This window comes from Artemia franciscana, chromosome 7, assembly GCF_032884065.1.
Source record: "Artemia franciscana chromosome 7, ASM3288406v1, whole genome shotgun sequence".
Classification (NCBI taxonomy): domain Eukaryota; kingdom Metazoa; phylum Arthropoda; class Branchiopoda; order Anostraca; family Artemiidae; genus Artemia; species Artemia franciscana.
In genome coordinates, this window is record NC_088869.1 from 37,630,572 (window position 1) to 37,652,870 (window position 22,299).

Sequence of the window (22,299 nt, forward strand, 5' to 3'; positions counted from 1 at the left end):
CCCAAAGAGAGCGGATACGTTCCAATTATGTCAATCACGTATCTAGAACTTGTGCTTATTCTTCCCATCAAGTTTCATCCCGATCTCTCCACGCTAAGCGTTTTCCACGATTTCCTGTTTCCAAGATTTCTGTCCCCCCCCAACCCCTATGTCCCCGGATCTAATTCGAATTGACAATGGAGCATCTGAGACATAAGAGCTTTCTATATATCAAGTTTCATTAAGATCCGATCACCCATTCGCAAGATTAAGATACCTCAATTTTCACGTTTTCCAAGCTTTCCTGTTTCCCCCTCCAACTCCCCCAATGTCACCGGATTTGGTCGGAATTTAAAATAAGAGCTCTGAAGCACAAGATCCTTCAAAATATCAAATTTCATTAAGATCTGATCACCCTTTCGTAAGTTACAAATTCCTAATTTTTTCTAATTTTTTCGAATTACTCCCCCTCCAAATCCCCCAAAGAGAGCGTATCCGGTCTGGTTATGTCAGTCACATATCTTGGACTTTTGCTTATTCTTCCCACCTAGTTTCATCCTGATCTCTCCACTCTAAGTGTTTTCAAAGATTCCCGACTCTCCCCCCTACTCCTCCCAATGACACTGGATCCGGTTAGAATTTAAAATAAGAGATCTGAGTTACGAGGAAATATGAAGATTCATTAAGATTCGATCACTCCTTCTTAAGTTAAAAATTCTGCATTTTTTCTAATTATTCAGAATTAACCATCCCCCCTCTAACTCCCCAAAGAGAGCGGATCCGTTCCGGTTATGTCCACGGGTCCATCCTTACTTGTTATACTTTTGTTCGGTTTGGTCAAGTACATTCGTTGTTCACATTAAACCATTACATATACTACAAATTCTGTCATTCGAATATTAAATGGATGTGATTTTCGGTTCTCAGTTAGATCAACCTATACAAAAATCCGTATCATCCCGCTTGCTGGCCTATTTATTTTTTATAAGTGTCAGTTTTTGTTTGATTTGTTACATTTTCAAGCGGCTTATTGTTTTGGAAATATTTTTATTACTGTATTCTCATAATTATAATGTACAAAATTTTAAGGAATTTAGGAAACCACCTAAAAAATTGACGTGGTCTGGGTTTTCAATGCGTCAAATTTTGTCTGTTATATGGAATGTGATTCCTGTGAGTTTGTATGAGGAGACTGAGAGGCTGGCCTTTCGGGAGCTGCTGAGGAACCATTGTCTGGGTTGCTATGGGTTTTGATTTATTTATTTGATTTTTTTTTTTATGAAAGCGGTAAGCAATTGTGGTAGTTATTCTCGCAAGAAGTATAGGATATTTTGAGTTTGTTTTGGAACCCATATTTGTTTGTTAAGTTCCGTTTTTTGTTTATTTTATTATTTGTTGTTAATAATTTTACATCTGGAGTATACCGCACAAGCCTAAATTTCTGGGCTTCTTGGTATTTTTTTTTCTTTTGTTAAGATTTTTTTGTTCATAATAAAGCTCCCTTATATATAAAAGATGGGGCGAAATAGTAAATATTAACGCAACCTTGCGTTAATATTTACTATGTTAACTAGAGGTTGCTGGTAGGGCAACCTCTACCAGCATCAGTAAGGATGAGCAATTTATAGATAAAAAAAAATCGAAAACGCAAAAATGCTTCAGAACTTGTTGACGATGACAAGCTCCGGACTTTTATGTACCTTAAATTTGTCTTCTGTTCAATCCAAGGGACACTACCTCACCCTCTCCTACCTCAATCCAAGTTGTTATAATGTTCTGATGCTTGTATGTATATTAAATCAACTGGAATGGCTTCCTGAGTTTGGAATCTAGACTGTATTTCAATTACCCGCGGCCTTGTCTGTGATTCAAGGACTTCTTTAGACGTTTGCACAGACTCAAGTAAAAATAGCCAAATACAACTCAATATCGGTGGAATAGTCATGGACCGGGAAGGTTGGGATGAATAAGCATGACTTTAGAACAAAACAGTAAACATAGTTTAGCGCCCCATAGAAGAGTATACTCCAATCGAGGAAAATGTGAATTAATTGTGACTGAGAATGAAAAAAAACCGGCAATTATGTTATCTTATAGGGCTCTTCCGAGATATCATTCAGAGAGATCATTTCATCAGAAAGATAGCATCAGCCTATAGTGGTTTTGGTTCTTTGAATATTTGCTTTTGTTTCTCACATCACTGTATATCCATGCTCACAACTTTATTTTGGCCAACTTTTCTTGTCGTTAGGGTTCTATTAAAAAGATGGGAAGTGATTCCACCTTTATTCAAAATTTAGGTGTTATACGTAAGCTACCTTTTCTGCTCTTAATGCTTATTGGTTACAAGAATACGTCTGGCTTTGGTGTGCTTGAAACCCTTACACAATGACAACTACGCACGCAATTTGAAATCTTTAAGCCTCCCTCCCCAAGTTCTAAAAATTTTATGTCCTCGTTGGTCAAGTTTTCATTGATCATTTTTTTCACTCAAGATCTTTACGATTACTTTCTGCATTATTTATCTGTCATACCCCAAAAAATACTCCTAAATATGTGTCAATTCGATGCTGCGGTTTGGTTCAACGCGAAATAGTTAATCCGCTTCACACTGCTGTTCCTATATTACATTCCCTCAAATTGTATATTGGCGTATCTATCAGTGGATCAGCAATAACTTACTAACTACCTGATTTGATTCCCATAACGTTCCGCATTCTTTTGACAGCTCTTAGCTGCAAATTATAATTTTAACTTCATAATCAGTTCTAGAGATATCGTTATTGCTGGGGCATTTTTTCTAAGACACTTTGAATTACTACCCATCTTTTCCATTTCCGACTAGTAACATATTTAGCCTAATTACATGTTAAGTTATCTAGAAACATTAAATCTGCTTATCGGCAAGTTTGTTGCACCATACTTGCTAAATGATGTTGGGTTGTTAAAGCATGAATAAAATAATGAAAGATACCACACACGTTCAATTCAGATCATTCTAATGCATAATCTTAGCTTTAAAAAAGTAATAAATATTATATTGTTGCTAAGTCTCAGTTAGATCATCGTTTCTAAGACACGTAGGCCGTTGGTACATGCGTAAAATATTTATAAATATGGGCCTTCAACGTGTCGAATGGTTTATACATCATCAATTTCTTGCAGGGATATCATACAAGCACATATTCTGAGAGAGGGTGTTTTAACCCCACCCCCGCGGAATTTTGAGAGTAGGTCAACCTTCAGTAGGTCAGCACACTGCCAGAGTTCTCAGACTTTTTCTGGCTGAATGAATGGGATTTTGTTTGTAGCATTAGTGAGTTTTCTAGCGCAGCGTAGGCTCTGTAGCTCAGGCTATTCTGACGATGCTAATGAGGAATAGTGTCGAATTCAAAATTGGGCTGTCGCAAGACACACTATTTTTTAACGGTAACAATTCCATGCAGCAGTGTATAATTCAAACCGACCAAAATACTGGATTTTTACTGTAGTAGATTACTGTAAGTTGCAACATTGGCGTCAATTCACAGAAATTTAGTGAGGAAGATACAGTATATTTTTCAAAATCTAAGGGGGGAGGGCAAACTTGTCCTTTTATTCATTTCTTTAATGAGAATACAAAAAGGTATTTTTCAACGCAAATTCCCTAAAAATATTGTTCTCAAAATTTAGGGAGAGGGTAAAAAAATCTAGGGGGCTAACCCCCTCTCTCTCCTAATGTGTTTGATAATCAAACTTATCTTTTTCAGACAACCCTCTTGATTGTGATTGTGATACTTTGTGGTTACTACGCCTGAAGTCGTCTTCCGAAAGTCATTTTATTGTTCAGCATCTTGGGCGCCTGTTGTGTAATTTTAAGGGAAAATTGATCTCAATTGGGTCCCTTAAATCTGAAGAAATATGTACAATGTCTAGTCCAATACCATTGTCAACTTCCATCTCGTCAGTTACGGAAGAGTCAGTAACGCAGAAAGATTTAACACAGAAAACAACTGAGTCTGTCGATGGAATACCCACTGTAATCCTACCAGACCACATATCGCCACGTGGAATCTATCATCTAGAGACAGAGTCGTCTAGTGAAATCGTTACTTCCTTTGAAACCTTTCCTTCTAATCTAGAGTCCAGCTCTACATCATCAGAGAAAAATTTACCAAGGCACCCGTCAACGCGTCCCCCACTGCCAACAGTACGACCAAGAAACCATGACGTAAACTCAAAAGGAATTGTGCCTTTATTTGACTTTATATTGATCGCCTTTGCATTTCTGTTTCTTCTTCAAGGATTGTGATCTCAAACTGGGGCTGGCTTCCAGAAACACCAAGGTTTTTTTCAGTTCTGATTCATCCTTGCTAGTTCAGATACATGAAGCGCTGTTAATATTTTCCCTGTTGCTCCCAATGGGCTGGTTATTCAAGGATTTAAAAGATTGGGAATATTTATTCAACTGTGATATAATTTAACAGTTGCAACGGTGCTATTTTCAAAATGTAGTTGTATATATGCAAAGAATAATGAGTTTAATTATGCTATGTAAGTGTATGAAATGTTTGTATTATTTATGTTTGTATTACCTAGTCATATTGACACGTTAAAAGCTTTTAGCACGTACGTATATAAGGAATGTCGCCCAGTTCTTGTTTGTGAAGTTGCTGATTCAAAGTTTCTTTTTCATTGGTTTGAGTGTTACAAACTTGTGCAGATTTATTGCTTTTGACTCCGTCACCAAAGAATATTTTAGTAATTCACTTTATTAATTATTTGTTACTAAATTCTCAATGCATTAGCTATCTTGCTTTTTCAACATAAAACTGAAGCTTTTTTATATAGGACACTCAATAACAAAAAAATGAATCGAGAATTCGCATGGGGAGGGGGTCAGAAATTATGTATCAACATTTTTCATAAAATTAATATAAGTGCGTTTTATAACGCTTTCTGTTATAATGATTTATACAATTTTTCTAATTGATATATGAAAGCTTCTTTTTATCATAACAGCTATTGTATTCTTGCTAATGTAAAGGATATACTATTATATAATTAGATTAATGTTTGAGTTGCAAGCCTTTGTACCATCTTTGTTTTAGCATTCTCTATGCCTCTGTAAGATAAAATAAGATAAGAGAAATCGTCAAAATACAATGTTGGGTCAAAAATTTTCTCCAAATCCTTTCCTCCACACGAAAGGAATAAATTTTAAATGGCATCATGTAAGGTATCCTGCAATGTTCTTAATCTAAGTTATGATCAAATGTGTTTTAGGTTACTACCCATTCGTAATTAATGTTAATGTAGCTCTGTTAAGAGTATCTTCTTTTTTTAAACTCTTAGTCTAAAATAATTCCAATTTTGTGATTTAGTTGACGTTTAGGTAGTTTTTGGGGTGTTTGAAAAACGTGTGCCAATTTCTCTCTATTAAATAAGGCTAAGCATTAATAAGCTAAGCTGTATTTTACTGTGTAATTCTTTTTTTAATTGAAGTCAATAAATAATTTATTTTCACTCATGTTACTCTTGCTTTCATTTACTTCTATTGTTCTTAGACTCCTACCTTTTTTCTTTAAAGTTAAAACTGCTGAATGTCTTGTAATCAAAATAATATCAATTTTATCGAACCGTTCTTGATAATGAACAGTAAACAAGGAGGGACTTTTGTCACTCCTTTATCGAACCGATTTCGGACCAAAGTGTTTAGTCTGACAATCCTTTATCGAACCCCTCATGATAAAGAATAGTAAGCAAGGAGTGATTTTGTCACTACTTTATCGAACCGATTTTGGACAAAAGCGGTTTTTGTCCAAAAATCCTTTATCGAACGGTTCTTGGTAATGAACGGTAAGCAAGGAGTGATTTTCGTCACTCTTTTATCGAGTCAATTTCGGACAAAAGTGATTTTTGTCCGGAAATCGTTTATCGAACCGTTCTCGATAATGAAAAGTAAGCAAGGAGTGATTTTTTATCACTCCTTTATCGAACCAATTTCGGACAAAAGTGATTTTTTTCAGAAAATCCTTTATCAAGCTGTTCTTGATAATGAGCAGTAAGCAAGGAGTGGTTTTTGTAACTCCTTTATGGAACCGATTTCGGACAAAAATGATTTTTATCCGAAAGCGTTATCAAACCGATCTTGATAATGAACAGTACAAGGAGTGATTTTTGTCACTCCTTTATCGAACCAGTTTCGGACGTTTGTCCGAAAATCCTTTACCGAATCGTTCTCGATAACGAACAGTAGACAAGGAGTGACTTTTGCCACTCCTTTGTCGAACCGATTTCGGACAAAAGTGATTTTTGTAAAAGTAAGCAAGGAGTGATTTTTGTCACCCCTTTATCGAACCGATTTCGGATAATAGCGATTTTTGTCCGAAGCTGCTTTATCGAACCGTTCTTGATAATGAACAGTAAGCAAGGAGTGATTTTTGTCACTCCTTTATCTAACCGATTATGATTATGTTGTGATTTTTAATGGAATGTATATTTTTACTTGTTATTGCCGTACGTCTACAAAACTGTAAAGCTTTTCTTGGTACGACAGCATTTTGTGAAAGATGTGTTTTGGTTTTGTATGTGATGCAAATAAAATAAATAAATAAAAATCGAACCGTTCTTGATAATGAACAGTAAGCAAGGAGTGATTTTTGCCACTCCTTTATTGAACCGATTTTGACAAAAGTGATTTTTGTCCGAAAATTCGTTATCGAACCGTTCTTCACAATGAACAGTAAGCAAGGAGGGATTTTTGTCAAAGTCGGAACTCTAAGAAAACAGAACTTCGATTAAAATATAGACTTCAACATATTCCGTTTTTAATGCTGACTACAAATTCTCAAATTACTTAGACGTTCCCATTCTTGCTCCACTAGCATAATACAATCTATACGATTTTAGAAAAAAAGAGGGGATCACTCTCAGAAATGGGGCAATGTTGATCAGAATTACACTGGCAAATTCTAAATGTCCGAGGATCATATACCCGAGTATCTTGTTTTGTAAATTGCATCAATTCTTGTAAATAGGAGCCGAAACAGAAAAACATAGTTTTTATAACAGTATATACAAAGACTGTGCTATTTATTCTGATTGCAAATATAACAAGTTCATTAATTTTAAATTAAAACATATGACAGGTTTTTTAGTTTTAGAAAAACAGCTACAAACCTCAATATAGAAAAGCATTTCAAAAGGAGTGTAATCTTTATGAAAATTAATTTCAAAAGCAGTTTTCTTATGGAAGCGAAGAGCAAGGTTAAAACTTAATACGGACAAAAATTATTGTTTTGCCTTATACCCAACATGTAGGTCTATCTACAAAACTATTCAAAATAAACTGACTCATGATGATTTCCAATATCTGTGTAATTCTAAATACCAGCACTTTACTTAGAACTGAGTTTGCTCAAGTTTTTCAGAGAATTATAATCGTGTTCTAAAGTTACTGATACCATAGTTGCTGAAAGCCTATTGCGAGACTTATAAATTAGTCTTTGTTTTATGCAGGCTAGTTTTAGAATTTTCTACTCCTAATAGAAATTCCCTTTTTCGTGGGTCTTTTTCATATTTCAGAGGCAACACTGTAGGGTTGCCTGTTTTAAGAGCCATAAGGCTTCACTGTATAATTACTTTTTACCCAGATGTGCTTCATATGGAACAGTTGGTCGCACAAACTTCGGAGGGGGCTCATTCCATTGGAAATTGCAAGTAAAAGTGACCTTTTTAAGAGCCGAAAGTGATTGAAGGACAATCAACCCTCCTCCCACGTCCTTCTTCCCCAAATTTATCTGATCAAAATTTTGCGATAATCATTTCGTTTAAATGGTCCAAAGGTCAAATAATTATACCTCCAGGGTTGATTTAACCCCTCTCGCTCTGTCCCTGGGGCAAGGGCTGTAAGTTATGCAAGTTGCCCAGTGATAACATGAGCCATTTGCCATTTTTTAGATGGGCTCCCTCCAAAAACTTGATTAAAATTTTTGAGTTAACCATCTTGTTCAAAATAGTCTAAAGATGAAACAACTATTCCTATGGGGATGACCCCCTACAGCTGTTGTAAGGGATGCTGAACCCAATAAAAATACACCACATGCATGCTGATTGTCAAGAGAGCGTATCAGCAATGTCGAAGAAACGGATAAGGGTTTCAAATTGTAACTTTCAGGTAGGGCCGTATCCAGGGTTTTTTTCGGGGGGTGTTTTATACATGGATTTTTTGGGGGAGGGGGGCCACTAAAAAAACCCTCAAAAAACACATAAAAAATTGTTTATGTCCATTTTTGTTACATTTTTACGAGTCAGACAAACATTTTTTTTTTCTGGGGGGGGGGGGTTACACCCCCAACCCCCTCCCCTGGATGTGGCCTTACTTTCAGAATATGTTGAGGGAAATGTTGGAAAGTTATCAGAGGACAACCACCGCTTCTGTCCTATTTTAATGCCCCTCACTTCAACACTGATCGAAAATTTGAAAAACAATTTTGTTCAAAATGGTCAAAAGATCTAGAAATTATGCCTCCGACTGCAATGCACCCTATAGCCCACAGGGCAAGGATTATAGATTATGCAGTTTGTTATTTTTTACATACATTATTTATCATTTGGAAAAGTAGGAATGTTGGATTTTGAATGTATTCGAAAAGGCTAAGCATATTAAGGTGAAACTTTGGGAGATGTTCAGGGGTATGTTAAACTAAGTCAAAAGACACTATGTGCGTCCTGGTGTACCTTTAGTTTCTTAAGAACGGCGAAGGGCATTAAGTTTAATCTTTCAGGGAATGCTAAGTGGGATGTTAAAAAAAAAAAACACACTATGTGCATCCTGGTAGTCAAAAGGCACATCAATAATATCTTAGGACCGGTTGAGAGTATTAATTTGAAACTTTTAGGTCATACTGAAAAGTACTTGGAGGGCGAAGGGCCCCTCCTTATCCTTTTCAGACGTCCTTAACACTAATCAGAATTACGAAATAGCCACTTTGTTAAAATTAGTCAAAAGAGCTAATAACTATGCATCTGGCGAAATATACCCCTCAAAATGCTTGGAAAAAAGGTTGTAAATTATGCAATGTTTCCATTGTTTACCTACAGGATTTATCATTGGGAAGGAGTGGGTCTTTAATCCTGAGTGTGTTAGCAAAGGCTAAGGGTATTAAGGTAAAACTTCAGGGAATGCTGAGGGGGATATTAAACTAAACCTAAAGACATTATATACATCTATATATATCAAGAGGGCGTATCTGCAATATCCTAGGTTCAGCTAAGAGTGTCAACTTTACACTTTCAGTGCTATTATTGCTACTATTTTGGTTGCAGCCGTGACTACTTGCGACTGCTACTTTGACTACTTGCAAGTGTGACTACTTGTGATTTGGCTACTATCTTCAACATTCTGGTACTTCCAACTTTTAGGAAGTATTGAGGGAATGGTGAAATAAACCAAAAGACAGCAAGAGAGAGTGAAAGAGAGAGAAAAATAGGATTGTGAAAATCTAAAGAAATATGTATTATATAAACTAATAACAAAACTTTGGTAATCAAACGAACAGAAATTAAAAGAAACAATCACATTAAGGATAAAGATAACGGTTAGTGATATAGATGAATAAAAGGAACCTTAAAACAAGTAAAAATTAACTTGAACATTCAAGTCAAACTTAAAACGAACAAAAATTACAACAAACAGGAATTTGGTTACTAACCCATTCCTCCTACCCTAATTGTAAAAGTTCTCAAGCCTATTTTCACATTCGTGTTTTTACTGAAAACAGAATATATTATAAGCTTTTTATTTGTGTTTATAATAGTGAAAAGTCAAAGTAACATTGAAATGAAATTTTGAATTGCCGAGATTTCCCGGGATTAATATCATCATGTATTGAATATTCAGTTTATTTTCTTTAGTTCTTCCCTGTTATCTTTATTATTATATTATTGACAATATTTTTTTTTTGCTTAGGGATCATGATATTATGTTGTTTTATTGTTTATGAATTATCTATGTAAGTTGTTTTTTTCTCGGTACACGGTTTCACCCTTCTGCTTATTAGAGCTTAACTTGTTGTTCTTTTTTTTTCGTTCTTTGTTTTTATTATTTTTTTTTCTCTTCTATTTTTCGTTCTTTCTTGTTAGTAGCACACCCTCGCAAGCGACGCTTTTGGTGTGCTACCGATTTATTTTGTCTCTGTTATTTCTTTTGGGTGATAAATCAATAATACTACTACTACTATAGTAACTTATTTTTTATTTGTCGTCGATGTTTTGAAAAACTGAATCACTCTTTCCAAATACATATAGTTTGCAGTGAAACATAAATGTTGAAGACTTTGAAAGTCACAAGCTGCTCTGTTCGCTCTCCCCTAACTGTAAAATTTCTAAAGCCTCTTGAATCGTTTGCGTTTTATTGGAAGCTGCATGTACCGTGAACAGTTGAAAACTACATTTGTTTCGAACAAAATGATTTATATTTTTTTAAACACCAAAATGCGAATAAAAAATAAATCACTGTAATAATCAAGATGACTGTAAAGAACTAAGGATAATAAATTGACTATCTAATATATAATGATATTAGTTCCTGGAAATCTCAACGGTTCAAGGTACGACAGTTTACCTTCAAGATACATTACTGTTCATTGTTTTAGAAATATAAAAATACTTCATACAAAAATACAACACCGTGTTTTTCAATACTATAAACGTAAAAAATCTTATAACATGTTCTGTTTTCAGTATGAAGCAAATGTAGCAATAGGGGAAGGGGGATAGGGGTAGTAACCAAACTTATGTTTGTTGTATTTTTTGTTCGTTTTAACTTTGACCTGAATATGAACTTTGGTTTTTACTCGTTTTGAGATTTGTTTTATCCATCAATATCATTATCTGAAATCTTTATGTTCAATATGATTATTTTTTTTATATTCCGTTTGTTTCGGATTTCATTTATTCTTTAATGGTTATTTCTGTTCATTTTGAGTTTGAATTATTATAGGAATTTAGTTCTGCTGATCTTAAGTTTAATTTGACCCGTTACTTTTTTTGGAAAAACTTCTTTTTCGGAAAGTTCTTTTAATTGATATCATAAAAGAAATGGTCGTAAATGAATGCAACGAAGAAGAAAAAGTCTTTGAAAGAGCTTGAGAACGTTGGAACGCGTAACATTCATGTTGTGCACAACGTGTTCATCGAAAGGATTTCTAATCGTGTTCATCAGGCACTTTTGCGTTTTTGTTATTTATATTTTGTTCTGGCTTCGTTTCATGTCTTCAATATTAATGTCAGAGTCATCGGTGTAATGACTTATGCAAGAGTAATCAAACAGTTCATGGTAATGAACTATGAGTAAGGGGTGATGCGGCTCAATAATAACCGAAACTCTAAAAAAAGCAATTTTGATATCAATAGACACATCAAAAGAATCGGATTATTACGTTGATTCCAAATATGTAAGATTCAACAAGTTTAGTGTTACGTGTCAATATCTACGAGCCTAAGAAAATTAGTCTAATTTTTGAAAGGGGGGGGGGAACACCCCCGAAAAGTGACGAAATCTTAATTATAGTCACATGGTTAGATTCAGTGTATCAGAGAACCCCACTGTAGAGGTTTTTCCCAAAGTCGCACGACCAAAACTTTAAGATAGCCATTTTGTTCAGCATAGTTGAAAGATCCAATAATTATACCTTTGGGGATTGCATGACCCGACCAGAGACCCCGGGGAAAGGTCTGTAAGTTATGCAATTTGCCCATTATCCATACACGTATAGTATTTATTATTGGGAAATATACAGACATTTTTAACACTATTCTTAATTGAATTTACAAACAGCGATACGTATATAAAGAACTTTTAAGTAAGATTTAATAGTTCCACCATTTTGTGTTGTTTCGTACGAAATGTGGCACACAAAATGTGTGTGTGTGTTATTATGTATTGAATGGTACGAAAAGTCAATATGCAAGCGATTTAAAATATTTTTAAGCACTGTTCTACTTACTTTACATCTTTCTCTGTAAACGGTCATAAAATTAGATATTGGTATACGTTAAAATGCCTTGCTTCTATGTCCAACAGCAAAGTAAAAAAAAAGCCTTGTTACAAGTCATTTTCATTGTTGTATCTTTCAAAATTTACCATTTTTGTGTTTCGGTCACTGGAAGCTAAGATCTAATGCAAATAAGACTAAAATGATACTTTTATATATTACTGGAATAAAAAGAGAGTCATTTCGTGTGAATAAAATTTCATCTATGAACTTTTATGCAATGAAAAATTTAAGAAGTAAAATTTAAATCAATTCCAATTTAGGATACGCCACTTAAAAGAGAAAGTCAAAATCTATTTCGTTCATTAAGAGAAATCTGTTAATGCTTTAAGATTTATGTCTTGTTTGGGATTTCAAAACGAATGACATAAAAGAAACACCTTTTGGCTTGGTTTGCATCCAAAGGTCAAAAACGATATTCTCAGGTCATCCAATGATAAATCCAAGTTGACGCAAAGATCGAATAGATAAAAGAAACAAAAAAAAAACTACTTAAACAATAAATTTAGTACCTAGAGGGTAGTGACCTAGTGGAAGCAATACTTTCTTTAATATTCTTTGGGGTGTTACCAGTGCTACTGGCACAAAGCTTAAACACAAGAGCAAAAAGTAGAAGTCATATATTAAGAAATTATAGTTTTTGGAGTACAGAAGGTGGATTAAATTCGAAAAAGTACTAAAAATAAGCAAACTAAAATCGTGTTGTACATTTTCGGAACATTCTAACAATCAGTAAATTCCTGAAGGAGAAACAGGGATATGAAGGACTTCTGTGGTCTGTACTAGGTTATAGGATTTATTGCAAGCCATTTTGTTCAAACACGAATTTACAATTTTCTTCTGCCACGCATATTAGAAAGAAAACATATTACACATGAAGGCTATATTGTGCTTTCCTGAAGCTAGTCCCTTGTAAAGGTTTCGCGTATTTGCTGGTGAGTATTTTTGTTAAGGATTGTGTCAACAAGGTTTAACTGCGAAAATCATTTTTTAAGTAGTATTATGTGGATTTATAGGTCGGAATTGTTTGGATTTTTATTTCAGCAGATTCAAGGTCTTTAATGAATCGTATAACATCTTCTGCTTTAAGTAAGCACAATAGTATTCTAATTCATTATGAACAATAGACGTGGCAATGAACAAGATAAGTCGAGCAAACAAGGGTAGGCCTCCTCGAGGTACCTGTGCTGATAATATATTTTTTAATATTAAAGTCCCTTAAGGATGGGCCATAATATATTAGGGAATTTAAGGATAAGTTTTAAGCCGTTTGAAATAAAAGCAACAATCTTTTCACCCAATTTTGGATCCAATTTTCACACCAATTAAAATTTATAAGGTATTCTGGACCGTTTTCAAGTGGCATTTGGGAAAGAGCGTCACCCCAACAATAAAGTATTTGCACATTCTAATCTTTTTGTCCCTGGGTCTTATAAAATGTAGACTTAAAACTGATCAAGTACATATAGTTTTCCAATCTATTTTTAGGTCTTCTAACTCCTTCTCACTCCCTTACAAAAATATGAGGCGATCTGAAAATTAAGTTTTATACCTGTTTTCGCGTCCCATTTACAGAGGTCCCATGCGCCAGCCTAACAATTTGCTTCTCCTTTATAGTTCCCATGGCCCAGTGACTCCTGTAATTTTCAAGCTATTCGGAAAAAAGATGATCCTTTTTTCGGGAGACATTTTTGGAGAAATCCAGTTTTTGCCATTTTTTAAGTGGTACTGACTATATGGATTTACTGATTGGGTCTCTTGGAAGCCAATTTTTTTCTTTTTTTCAATTTGATTGTATCGGAACTCGATTAAATTTTAAATTTGTAGCATTTAAAAGCATATTCCCTCAGAGAAAGGATTGCTCACGAACTATTTTAAAAATATGTTTGTTATCCAATACTTTTTAGAATTGAATTTGACTACGTTCATCCTTAAATGTATCTAAGCACATTTTCTACTCAAGAACGCATGAGCAAACAAGTAAAAAGTTATAATGTGGTGGATATTGTTTTCCACCACTTAATAAGCTTGTTAAAATTAAACCTAGGAATAATTACTCGATTTTGATATTGTCCACTGCTCAGTTTATGGACCTAACCGATTCAGTCACTGAACGGCTCCTTTGAATGTTTTCAATTACTTGTTGTTCAAAAATACTAAGCACTTAATAAAGGAACTTTCAAGGAGGGGGGGAGGGCGAAAATTTCCTTTTTGATTGTTTCAAAGTGGAGTGGACGGTCTTTCGGGTTTTCGTCTACAGGTAATGGTATTCGAGAAGACTCTCAATGAGCAGATGGAAATCTCCCCTTTCCAAAGGAGTGGTAGAAGTATTCTCAACAGTGATTTGGAAAACCTTTGTTCTCCCTGTAAGTAAAACAGAATAAAATCGTTTGCACCAGGCTAAATAATTGGCTCGACAATAAGGACATTATAGCGAAGACAAAAAGGATTTTTAGGCTTGATAGTGTTATTTCCGGTAGGATAATCGTAATGAAGTCACTAATGGAAAACTGCAGGAAGGGCAATCGGAAATTAGGTAGTGATTTTTTGTCAGCTTTAAAGCTATTTATAGTATCGACATACTTAAAGAAAAAACAGTGTAAATACAATTAAATTAATTCAAGTAGGCGTATTCCGATTCATTCTCAGTGTCGATCTGGTGCTAAAAGCCCTTATCAAAAGCTCTTTTATCAGAAATACTTGGTAGTTTTTTGAATAATATTCAATGGTATATTTTAAAAGTACAATTTATTTCAGTAAAAACTTATGCCCCAATTACATAATAAGTATACTCTTATGATATGAGTAGCACTCCCTTTTTGGATTTCATGACACTCATGTCCCACCATTCCCATGACACACATATCCCACCATTCCCATGACACTTATATCCCACCATCCGACGACAACCAGCAGTACTTATTACGTAATAGGTTTTGTTTAAATTTGGTTGTTATGTCAAGGGGAAGGTTTACTTTTGCTTGTTGTATAATGGTTTCCTTGATTCTTTAAAAAACTTGCGAGGGCCAGGGATTCTTTACTTCAGGATTCCTATGGTTGTTATGTAATAGGCTTTGGGTGTTACCTAACAGAGCGTGCTTTTTTCTTTAAAAAACCCGAGAGGACCAAGGAAAAACCTTCAGGGGGCCACTAATAGGGAACCTTCAAGCCGTCGGACTCCTAGCGAGTGATTCAACCAGACCCCGAGCAACCAGCTCACGCAAGCCACTAGCAACCTTTTCCAACGGGGGGGGGGGCTAGCAATCAATTGCAACGGAGCTCCTAGCATCCCATTCCACCGGGGCCTCTGCATCCAATTTCACCAAACCCATTGCAACCAATTCCAGCGTGGTCCCTAGCATCCAATTCCAATGGAGCCCTTGCATCCAATTTCACCGAACCCCATATCAACCAATTCCAACCCCCTAGCAGCCAATTCCAACGGGGCTCCTAGCAGCCAACTCTAGCGGCCCCCCTAGTAACCAATTTCGCTGACAAGACAATTTTCAAGACGTTTAAAGATTCCTTTGAAAGTCATGTAATTGGGGAATGTTTACATATGTTAAGGATGACGCAATCTCGCGTGACATGCTAGACTTCAGGGACCTGTGAGGGATCCCTGCTTGTAACTGAGGAGGGCACAAACATGAGGTGTTGCGTAATGACAATGCGCACGTTGGTTCTTACATAATACTTTAAGAGATGTTTTCTTTCAGTGCGTTTTCTTCTTTTTGAGATTTCATTTTCTGTCAAGACGTTTTTCTCAGGGAACCTTTATAATCAAAAGATTTTTGTCTACATTAAGATTTGAAAGGGATTCCACCTGAACAAAATAGAGTGTCAGACAGGTAAACTATGAATGCATTTCTAATATTATTATTTGAGGAAAACTTTCAACGTGATAACCGTTTGCATACAAAGATAGAGAATAGGAGTGACATGTAGTAAAAAAAACATTGGTGAAAGAGCACAACCACATGCACACACGAACACATACAAAAACACACGCAAAAATACAAACCCACACACACAAAAAAAAGAAACAAAATTATCCGTATATATATATACGTACTCATACCTATACTCTTTTCTAATCTAATGCTACTACTACTAAACTCACCGCAGCATCAAGCCGTCTGAGGCCAACACAGCTATAGCTGTTCCTCCTCCAACCCAATCTATTCAAAGCCTCGCTCTTTACACCCTCCCAGGAAATGCCAATTTCCTTTAAATCTTTATTTATGATATCCTCACGCCCAGATGAGGACGAACTGTTTTCTCTTTAGCCCTAGACGGTTGGCCAAAAAGTACAATCTTCGGCAATCTGTCATCCTTCATCCGCAGAACGTGGCCTAGCCATCTCAACCTTTCTTTCATTATAGCCCAGAAGCGGGATTGAACTACATTTTTCGAATAGCCTACTGTTTGGAATACGGCAAGTCAGCTGGGTACCCAGAACAATCCGTAGAAAATTTCTCTTTAAATACATATAGTAAATTTTCATCCCCTTTTTGGAGTGCCCATGCTTCAGAGCCATATTTTACCACTGTCATCACTGTAGCTTCTAATATTCTAATATTGGTTTCCACACTTATCTTCCTGTTCTTCCAAACTGTTTTAACAGTGAAAAACACCCTGAGCCTTGGATATTCTACTTTCAGCATCTTCACTGCTCCTGTCGTCCTTACTGATAAAATTACCAAGGTAAGTGAAGCTGCCCACCTGATCAATCTTTTCGTTACTTAGCGTCACCTTTTCTTCTTCACTTATTCCTAGCCTTAGTGACTTAGTCTTCTTAACATTAATTTTCAAACCTATTATAGCACCCTGAACTTGCAAAACCTTTAAATATTCATTTATTTTCCTCACACTTTCATTTAACATGCTTATCTTGTCAGCATAATCTAAGTCCAGAAGAGTTTGCCCTTTCCATTTGATTCCGTGGTCTCCCATTGCCTTTCCTGCGCTCCTTAAGACAAAGTCCATCACAATGATCCGTTTTAGGGGTGATAGAACAAGACCCTGCTCAACTTCTGATTAACACCAGCTTCTATCAACACAATTGAATTTCTGCTCATAATCGATAAAACTGAGGATAAAGGGTGTTTGACAACTAAGGCACTTCTCAATTATTAACCTAAGAGTGAAAATTTGGTCGAAACATCCTCTACCTTTTCTAAAACTAAACTATTCTTCTCTTAAAACTTTGTCTAAAGTATCTCTCATTCTAAAAAGTATCATATTACTAAGTAATTTGCTACCTACAGAGACCAGCTAATACCTCAATAATTACAAAACTCACTTTTATCACCTTTTTTATACACTGGTTTGATTAAGGTTTTCCTAAAATCATTAGGTACTTCCCTTTTTTCAAAGATCCTATTCATAATCTTCAATAGCTTATTTCTAACCTCAGAGCCACCATATTTAAAAAACTCATTTACCCCACCATCAGCACCTGGACCTTTATTGTTTTTTAATCCTTTCAGTACTGTCGCTATTTCTTCCTCACAAAACAAATCTTCCTTCATATCCAAGGTATGACAAACTTTTCCATTTTCTGATATATCTTTTCCTGCAACTTTATCTCGGTCTAACACATTCTTAAAATGTTCCGCCCATCTCTCTTTAACTCTTTCCTTATCACTAATTGTGGCCCCATTCCTATCTTAAGTTGGGACGAGTCCGGATTGACTAATCCATCTCAATTTATTAACAGGCTGGTATAATATTTTACTATTATGCCGTCTAGTTGCATCTTCCAGATCCTCGGCAATTTTATCCATGGCCTCCACTTTACGCCTCATTAGTTCATATTTTAATGCTTTCCCACTTTCTTTACATTCCTTTTGTTTTCATATGATCGATCACTCAGATAATTCTTGTACAAACCCTTTCTATTCTCTATTAAACATAAAGCTTTTTTACTAATATTCCGAGCTGCTGTTTTAACTTTCTTCCCTAAGACACCATCAGCAACTTTACAAATTGTTTTATAAAATTATTCCATTCATCTTCCACACTGTCAACTTTTAAACTCTCAAATTCAGTATCCAACTGTTCCTGAAAAATTTCTCTCGAATTTTCATCCTGGAGTCTACCAACATAATAACTTCCCGGGAGGTGGTTTCCTTTCCGAAACTTCAGCTTTAAGTTGACCCTAGATACTACTTGATGATGATCTTTACCTTTAACATCAATAACAGGACTCCTATATACCCTAGTATCTTGTATTGATCCTGCTAGTCTTCGGTTTACAGTAACGTAATCAATAAGGTTTGCTCTCTTACCATCACGTGAATACCATGTCAACTTATGGGCCATAAAAACAGTGATTTTACAGAAAAAGTACAAACTTAGGACCAAACATCGTATTTGTTATGACTTCAGTGTTATACCTACAAAATTGTAAAAGTCTGTAGCCACTACTGTTTTCTCTTCCTACACGGAATTTACTTCGGCTAGGATAACATCTACCCCTATTTCTACCAAACCTGGGCGTTAAAATTTCCTAGTAAAAACACCATATTTTTACATGGTACCCTGTCTTTTTGCTCCTGTATGTGTAAGTAAAATTCATCTGAGTCGCTAGTAACTCCGTCAGTCGGTTCAACATGGGCATATACTACTATGACTGGTTCCCTGAACTTTTTAGTCATAAAATGAGCAATTATTGTTCTATTATTAATACCTTCCTGGCCTAAAAAAGACATGAATCTTCCTTGTTTATCATGAACCCTACTCCTTGCCTATGTACCCCATCCTTCCGGCCTGAGTAAACAAATTCTATATCACCTAATTTCATTCTTCCTACCCCTGGAATATGAGTTTCTGAAACTCCTAATAAGTCCACTTCAAACTGTATGAATTTTTCAGTCAGAATATCGATACGATGGTCATTTTTTAAAGTCGTAACATTACGAGTTCCAACTTTCATGTTCTTTAAATCATTAAAATTACTGTGGCCTCAGGAAAAGCAATGATCCCGGATACCAGTGTAGGACGGGGACCAGCATATCTTCTGAAGTTTACACCGAAGTGCTTAAGGTGGCTTAGAACCGGACAGCAAGAAGTCTCTGAGACCTCCAGTATCCTAGGCCCATCTTGGTCACAACATGATTTTCAGCACTTTGCGAAACTCTTCTATCAACAAAAGTCGAAATCCTGCACAGACAGTCCCAAGCCTATTACCTCCAACTCATTGTATATTACTACTACTACTACTAATAACTCACTGCAGCACCAAGCCGCCTGAGGCCAACACAGCTACGCACGCTCCTCCTCCAACCTAATCTATTTAAAGCCTCCCTCTTTACACCCTCCCAGGAAGTTCCCATTTCCTTTAAATCCTTATTTATGACATCCTCCCAACCCAGACAAGGACGACCTGCTTTCCGTGTAGCCCCAGACGGTTGGCCAAAAAGGACAATCTTCGGTAATCTGTCATCCTTCATCCGTAGAACGTGGCCTAGCCATCTCAACCTTTCTTTCATTATAGCCCCAGAAAGCGGGATTGAACCACACTTTTCGTACAACCTACTGTTTGAAATACAGTCAGTCAGCCGGGTACCCAGAACAATCCGTAGGCAATTTCTCTGGAAAACATCTAGTAAATTTTCATCTGCTTTTCGGAGTGTCCATGCTTCAGAGCCATATTTGACCACTGTCATCACTGTAGCTTCCAATATTCTAATCTTGGTTTGTAGGCTTATCTTTCTATTCTTCCAAACTTTTTTTAACTGTGAAAAAACACCCTGAGCTTTAGCTATTCTACTTTTAACATCTTCACTGCTCCCACCATCTTTACTAATAATACTACCAAGGTAACTGAAGCTCCCAACCTGATCAATCTTTTCGTTACCTAAGGTCACCTGTTCATCTTCACTTATTCCTAACCTTAGTGACTTAGTCTTCTTAACATTAATTTTCAAGCCTATTTTAGCACCCTGAACTCGTAAAACCTCTAAAAATTCATTCATTTTGCTCACACTTTCATCTAATATGCTTAAATCATCAGCATAATCTAAGTCCAGGAGCGTTCTTCCTCCCCATTTGATTCCATGGTCTCCAATTGCCTTTCCTGTGCTCCTTAAGACGAAGTCCATCAAAATGATCCATATAAAGGGGGATAGAACACAACCCTGCTTAACTCCTGATTTAATACAAAACCAGTTGCTAACCTCATTTCCTACCTTAACCGCAGCAGTATTATTCTCGTGCATAGCGCAAATCACTTTAATGTATTTTTCTGGTATACCATATAACGATAAGACCTTTGTTAACGCTGTTCTATCAACAGAATCGAAAGCTTGCTCATAATCGATAAAACTAAGGACCAAAGGTGTTTGACAACGAAGGGACTTCTCAATTATTAACCTAAGAGTGAAAACATGGTCGACACATCCTCTACCTTTTCTAAAACCGCATTGTTCTTCCCTTAAAACTTTGTCTACAGCATGTCTCAGTCTAAAAAGTATCATATTACTCAGTAATTTGCTACCTACAGAGACCAGACTAATGCCTCGATAATTCCGACATTCACTCTTGTCACCTTTCTTATACAGTGGTTTAATTAAGGTTTTCCTAAAATCATTGGGTACTTCCCCTTTTTCAAAAATCATGTTCATAATCTTCAGTAGCTTATTCCTAACCTCAGAGCCACCATATTTAAGGAACTCATTAATCATACTATCAGCACCTGGGGCCTTATTATTTTTTAATCCTTCTAGTACTGTCGCTAATTCTTCCTCACTAAACAAATCTTCCTTCACATCCAAGGTATCACAAACTTTTTCATTTTCATCTATATCTTTTCCTGCAACTGTATCTCGGTTTAGCACATTCTCAAAATGTTCCACCCATCTTTCTTTAACTTTTTCCTTATCACTAATTGTGACCCCATTTCTATCTTTAACTGGGACTAGTCCGGATCGGCTACTCCCTTTCAATTTATTAACATGCCAGTATAATATTTTACTATTATGCCGTCTAGCCGCATCTTCCAGATCCTCAGCAATTTTATCCATCGCCTCCATTTCACATCTCCTTAGTTCATATTTTAATGCTTTCTCCACTTTCTTTACATTCCTTTTGTTTTCATACGACCTATCGTTCAGATAATTCTTATACAAACCCCTTCTACTCTCTATTAAACCTAAAGCTTTTTCACTAATATTCCTAGTTGCTGTCTTAGCACTCTTCCCTAGGACACCATCAGCAACTTCACAAATTGTTTTTCTGAAATTATTCCATCCATCTTCCACATTGTCAAATTTTAAACCCTCAAGTTTAGTACTCAACTGTTCCTGGAATTTTTTTCTCAAATTTTCATCCTGAAGTCTACCAACATCATAACTTCCCGGGAGGGAGTTACTCTTCCGAAATTTCAGCTTTAAATTAACCTTAGACACTACTAGATGGTGATCTTTACTTTTAACATCAATAACGGCACTCCTATACACCCTAGTATCTTGTATTGATCCTGCTAGTCTTCTGTTTACAATAACATAATCAATAAGGTTTGCTGTCTTACCATCACGTGAATACCATGTCAACTTATGGGCCATTTTGTGACCAAACACCGTATTGGTTATAACTAGGTTGTTATACCTACAAAATTGCAAAAGCCTATAGCCATTACTGTTTTCTTTTCCTACACCAAAATTACCTAGGCTAGGATACCATCTATCCCTATTTCTACCAACCTGGGCATTAAAATCTCCTAGCAAAAACACCATATTTCTACCTGGTACCCTGTCTATTTGCTCCTGTAACTGTAAGTAAAATTCATCTGAGTCACTAGTATCTCCATCAGTTGGTTCAATGGGGGCATATACTACTATAACTGATACCCTAAACTTTTTAGTCATAAAATGAGCAATTAGTATTCTATTATTAATACCTTCCCAGCCTAAACAAGACTTAGCAGCTTCCTTATTCATCATGAGCCCTACTCCCTGTCTATGTACCCCATCCTTCCTTCCTGAGTAAACAAATTCTATGTCACCTAATTTCATGCTTCCTACCCCTGGGATATGAGTTTCTGAAACTCCTAATAAATCCAGTTCAAACCGTCTGAATTCGTCAGTCAAAATGTCGATGCGATAGTCATTTTTTAACGTCGTAACATTCCAAGTTCCAATTTTCATGTTCTTTAAATCTTTGAAATTATTTTGGCCTCAAGAAAAGCAGTGATCCCGGATACCAGTGCAGGATGGGGACCAACATATCTTCTCAAGTCTACACCGAAGCGCTTAAGCCGGCTTAGAACCGGACAGCAAGA

At 35.9% G+C, this 22,299-nt stretch overlaps 1 protein-coding gene and 1 long non-coding RNA gene across 11 annotated transcripts in view; one reads left to right on the plus strand and one right to left on the minus strand.

Annotated features, from left to right (window-relative positions):
- Positions 1–5,488, plus strand: part of LOC136029234 (connectin-like) — an 82,976-nt gene extending 77,488 nt beyond the window's left edge. For all 10 annotated transcript variants that reach the window (XM_065707457.1, XM_065707463.1, XM_065707460.1 and 7 more), the window contains one exon: positions 3,729–5,488. In XM_065707457.1, coding sequence (XP_065563529.1) covers positions 3,729–4,270 — 542 coding nt within the window. In that variant the 3' untranslated portion in view covers positions 4,271–5,488. The remainder of the gene's footprint in view (positions 1–3,728) is intronic.
- Positions 1–22,299, minus strand: part of LOC136029236 (uncharacterized) — a 47,519-nt gene that overhangs the window by 10,999 nt on the left and 14,221 nt on the right. The gene's annotated exons all lie outside the window — the stretch shown is intronic.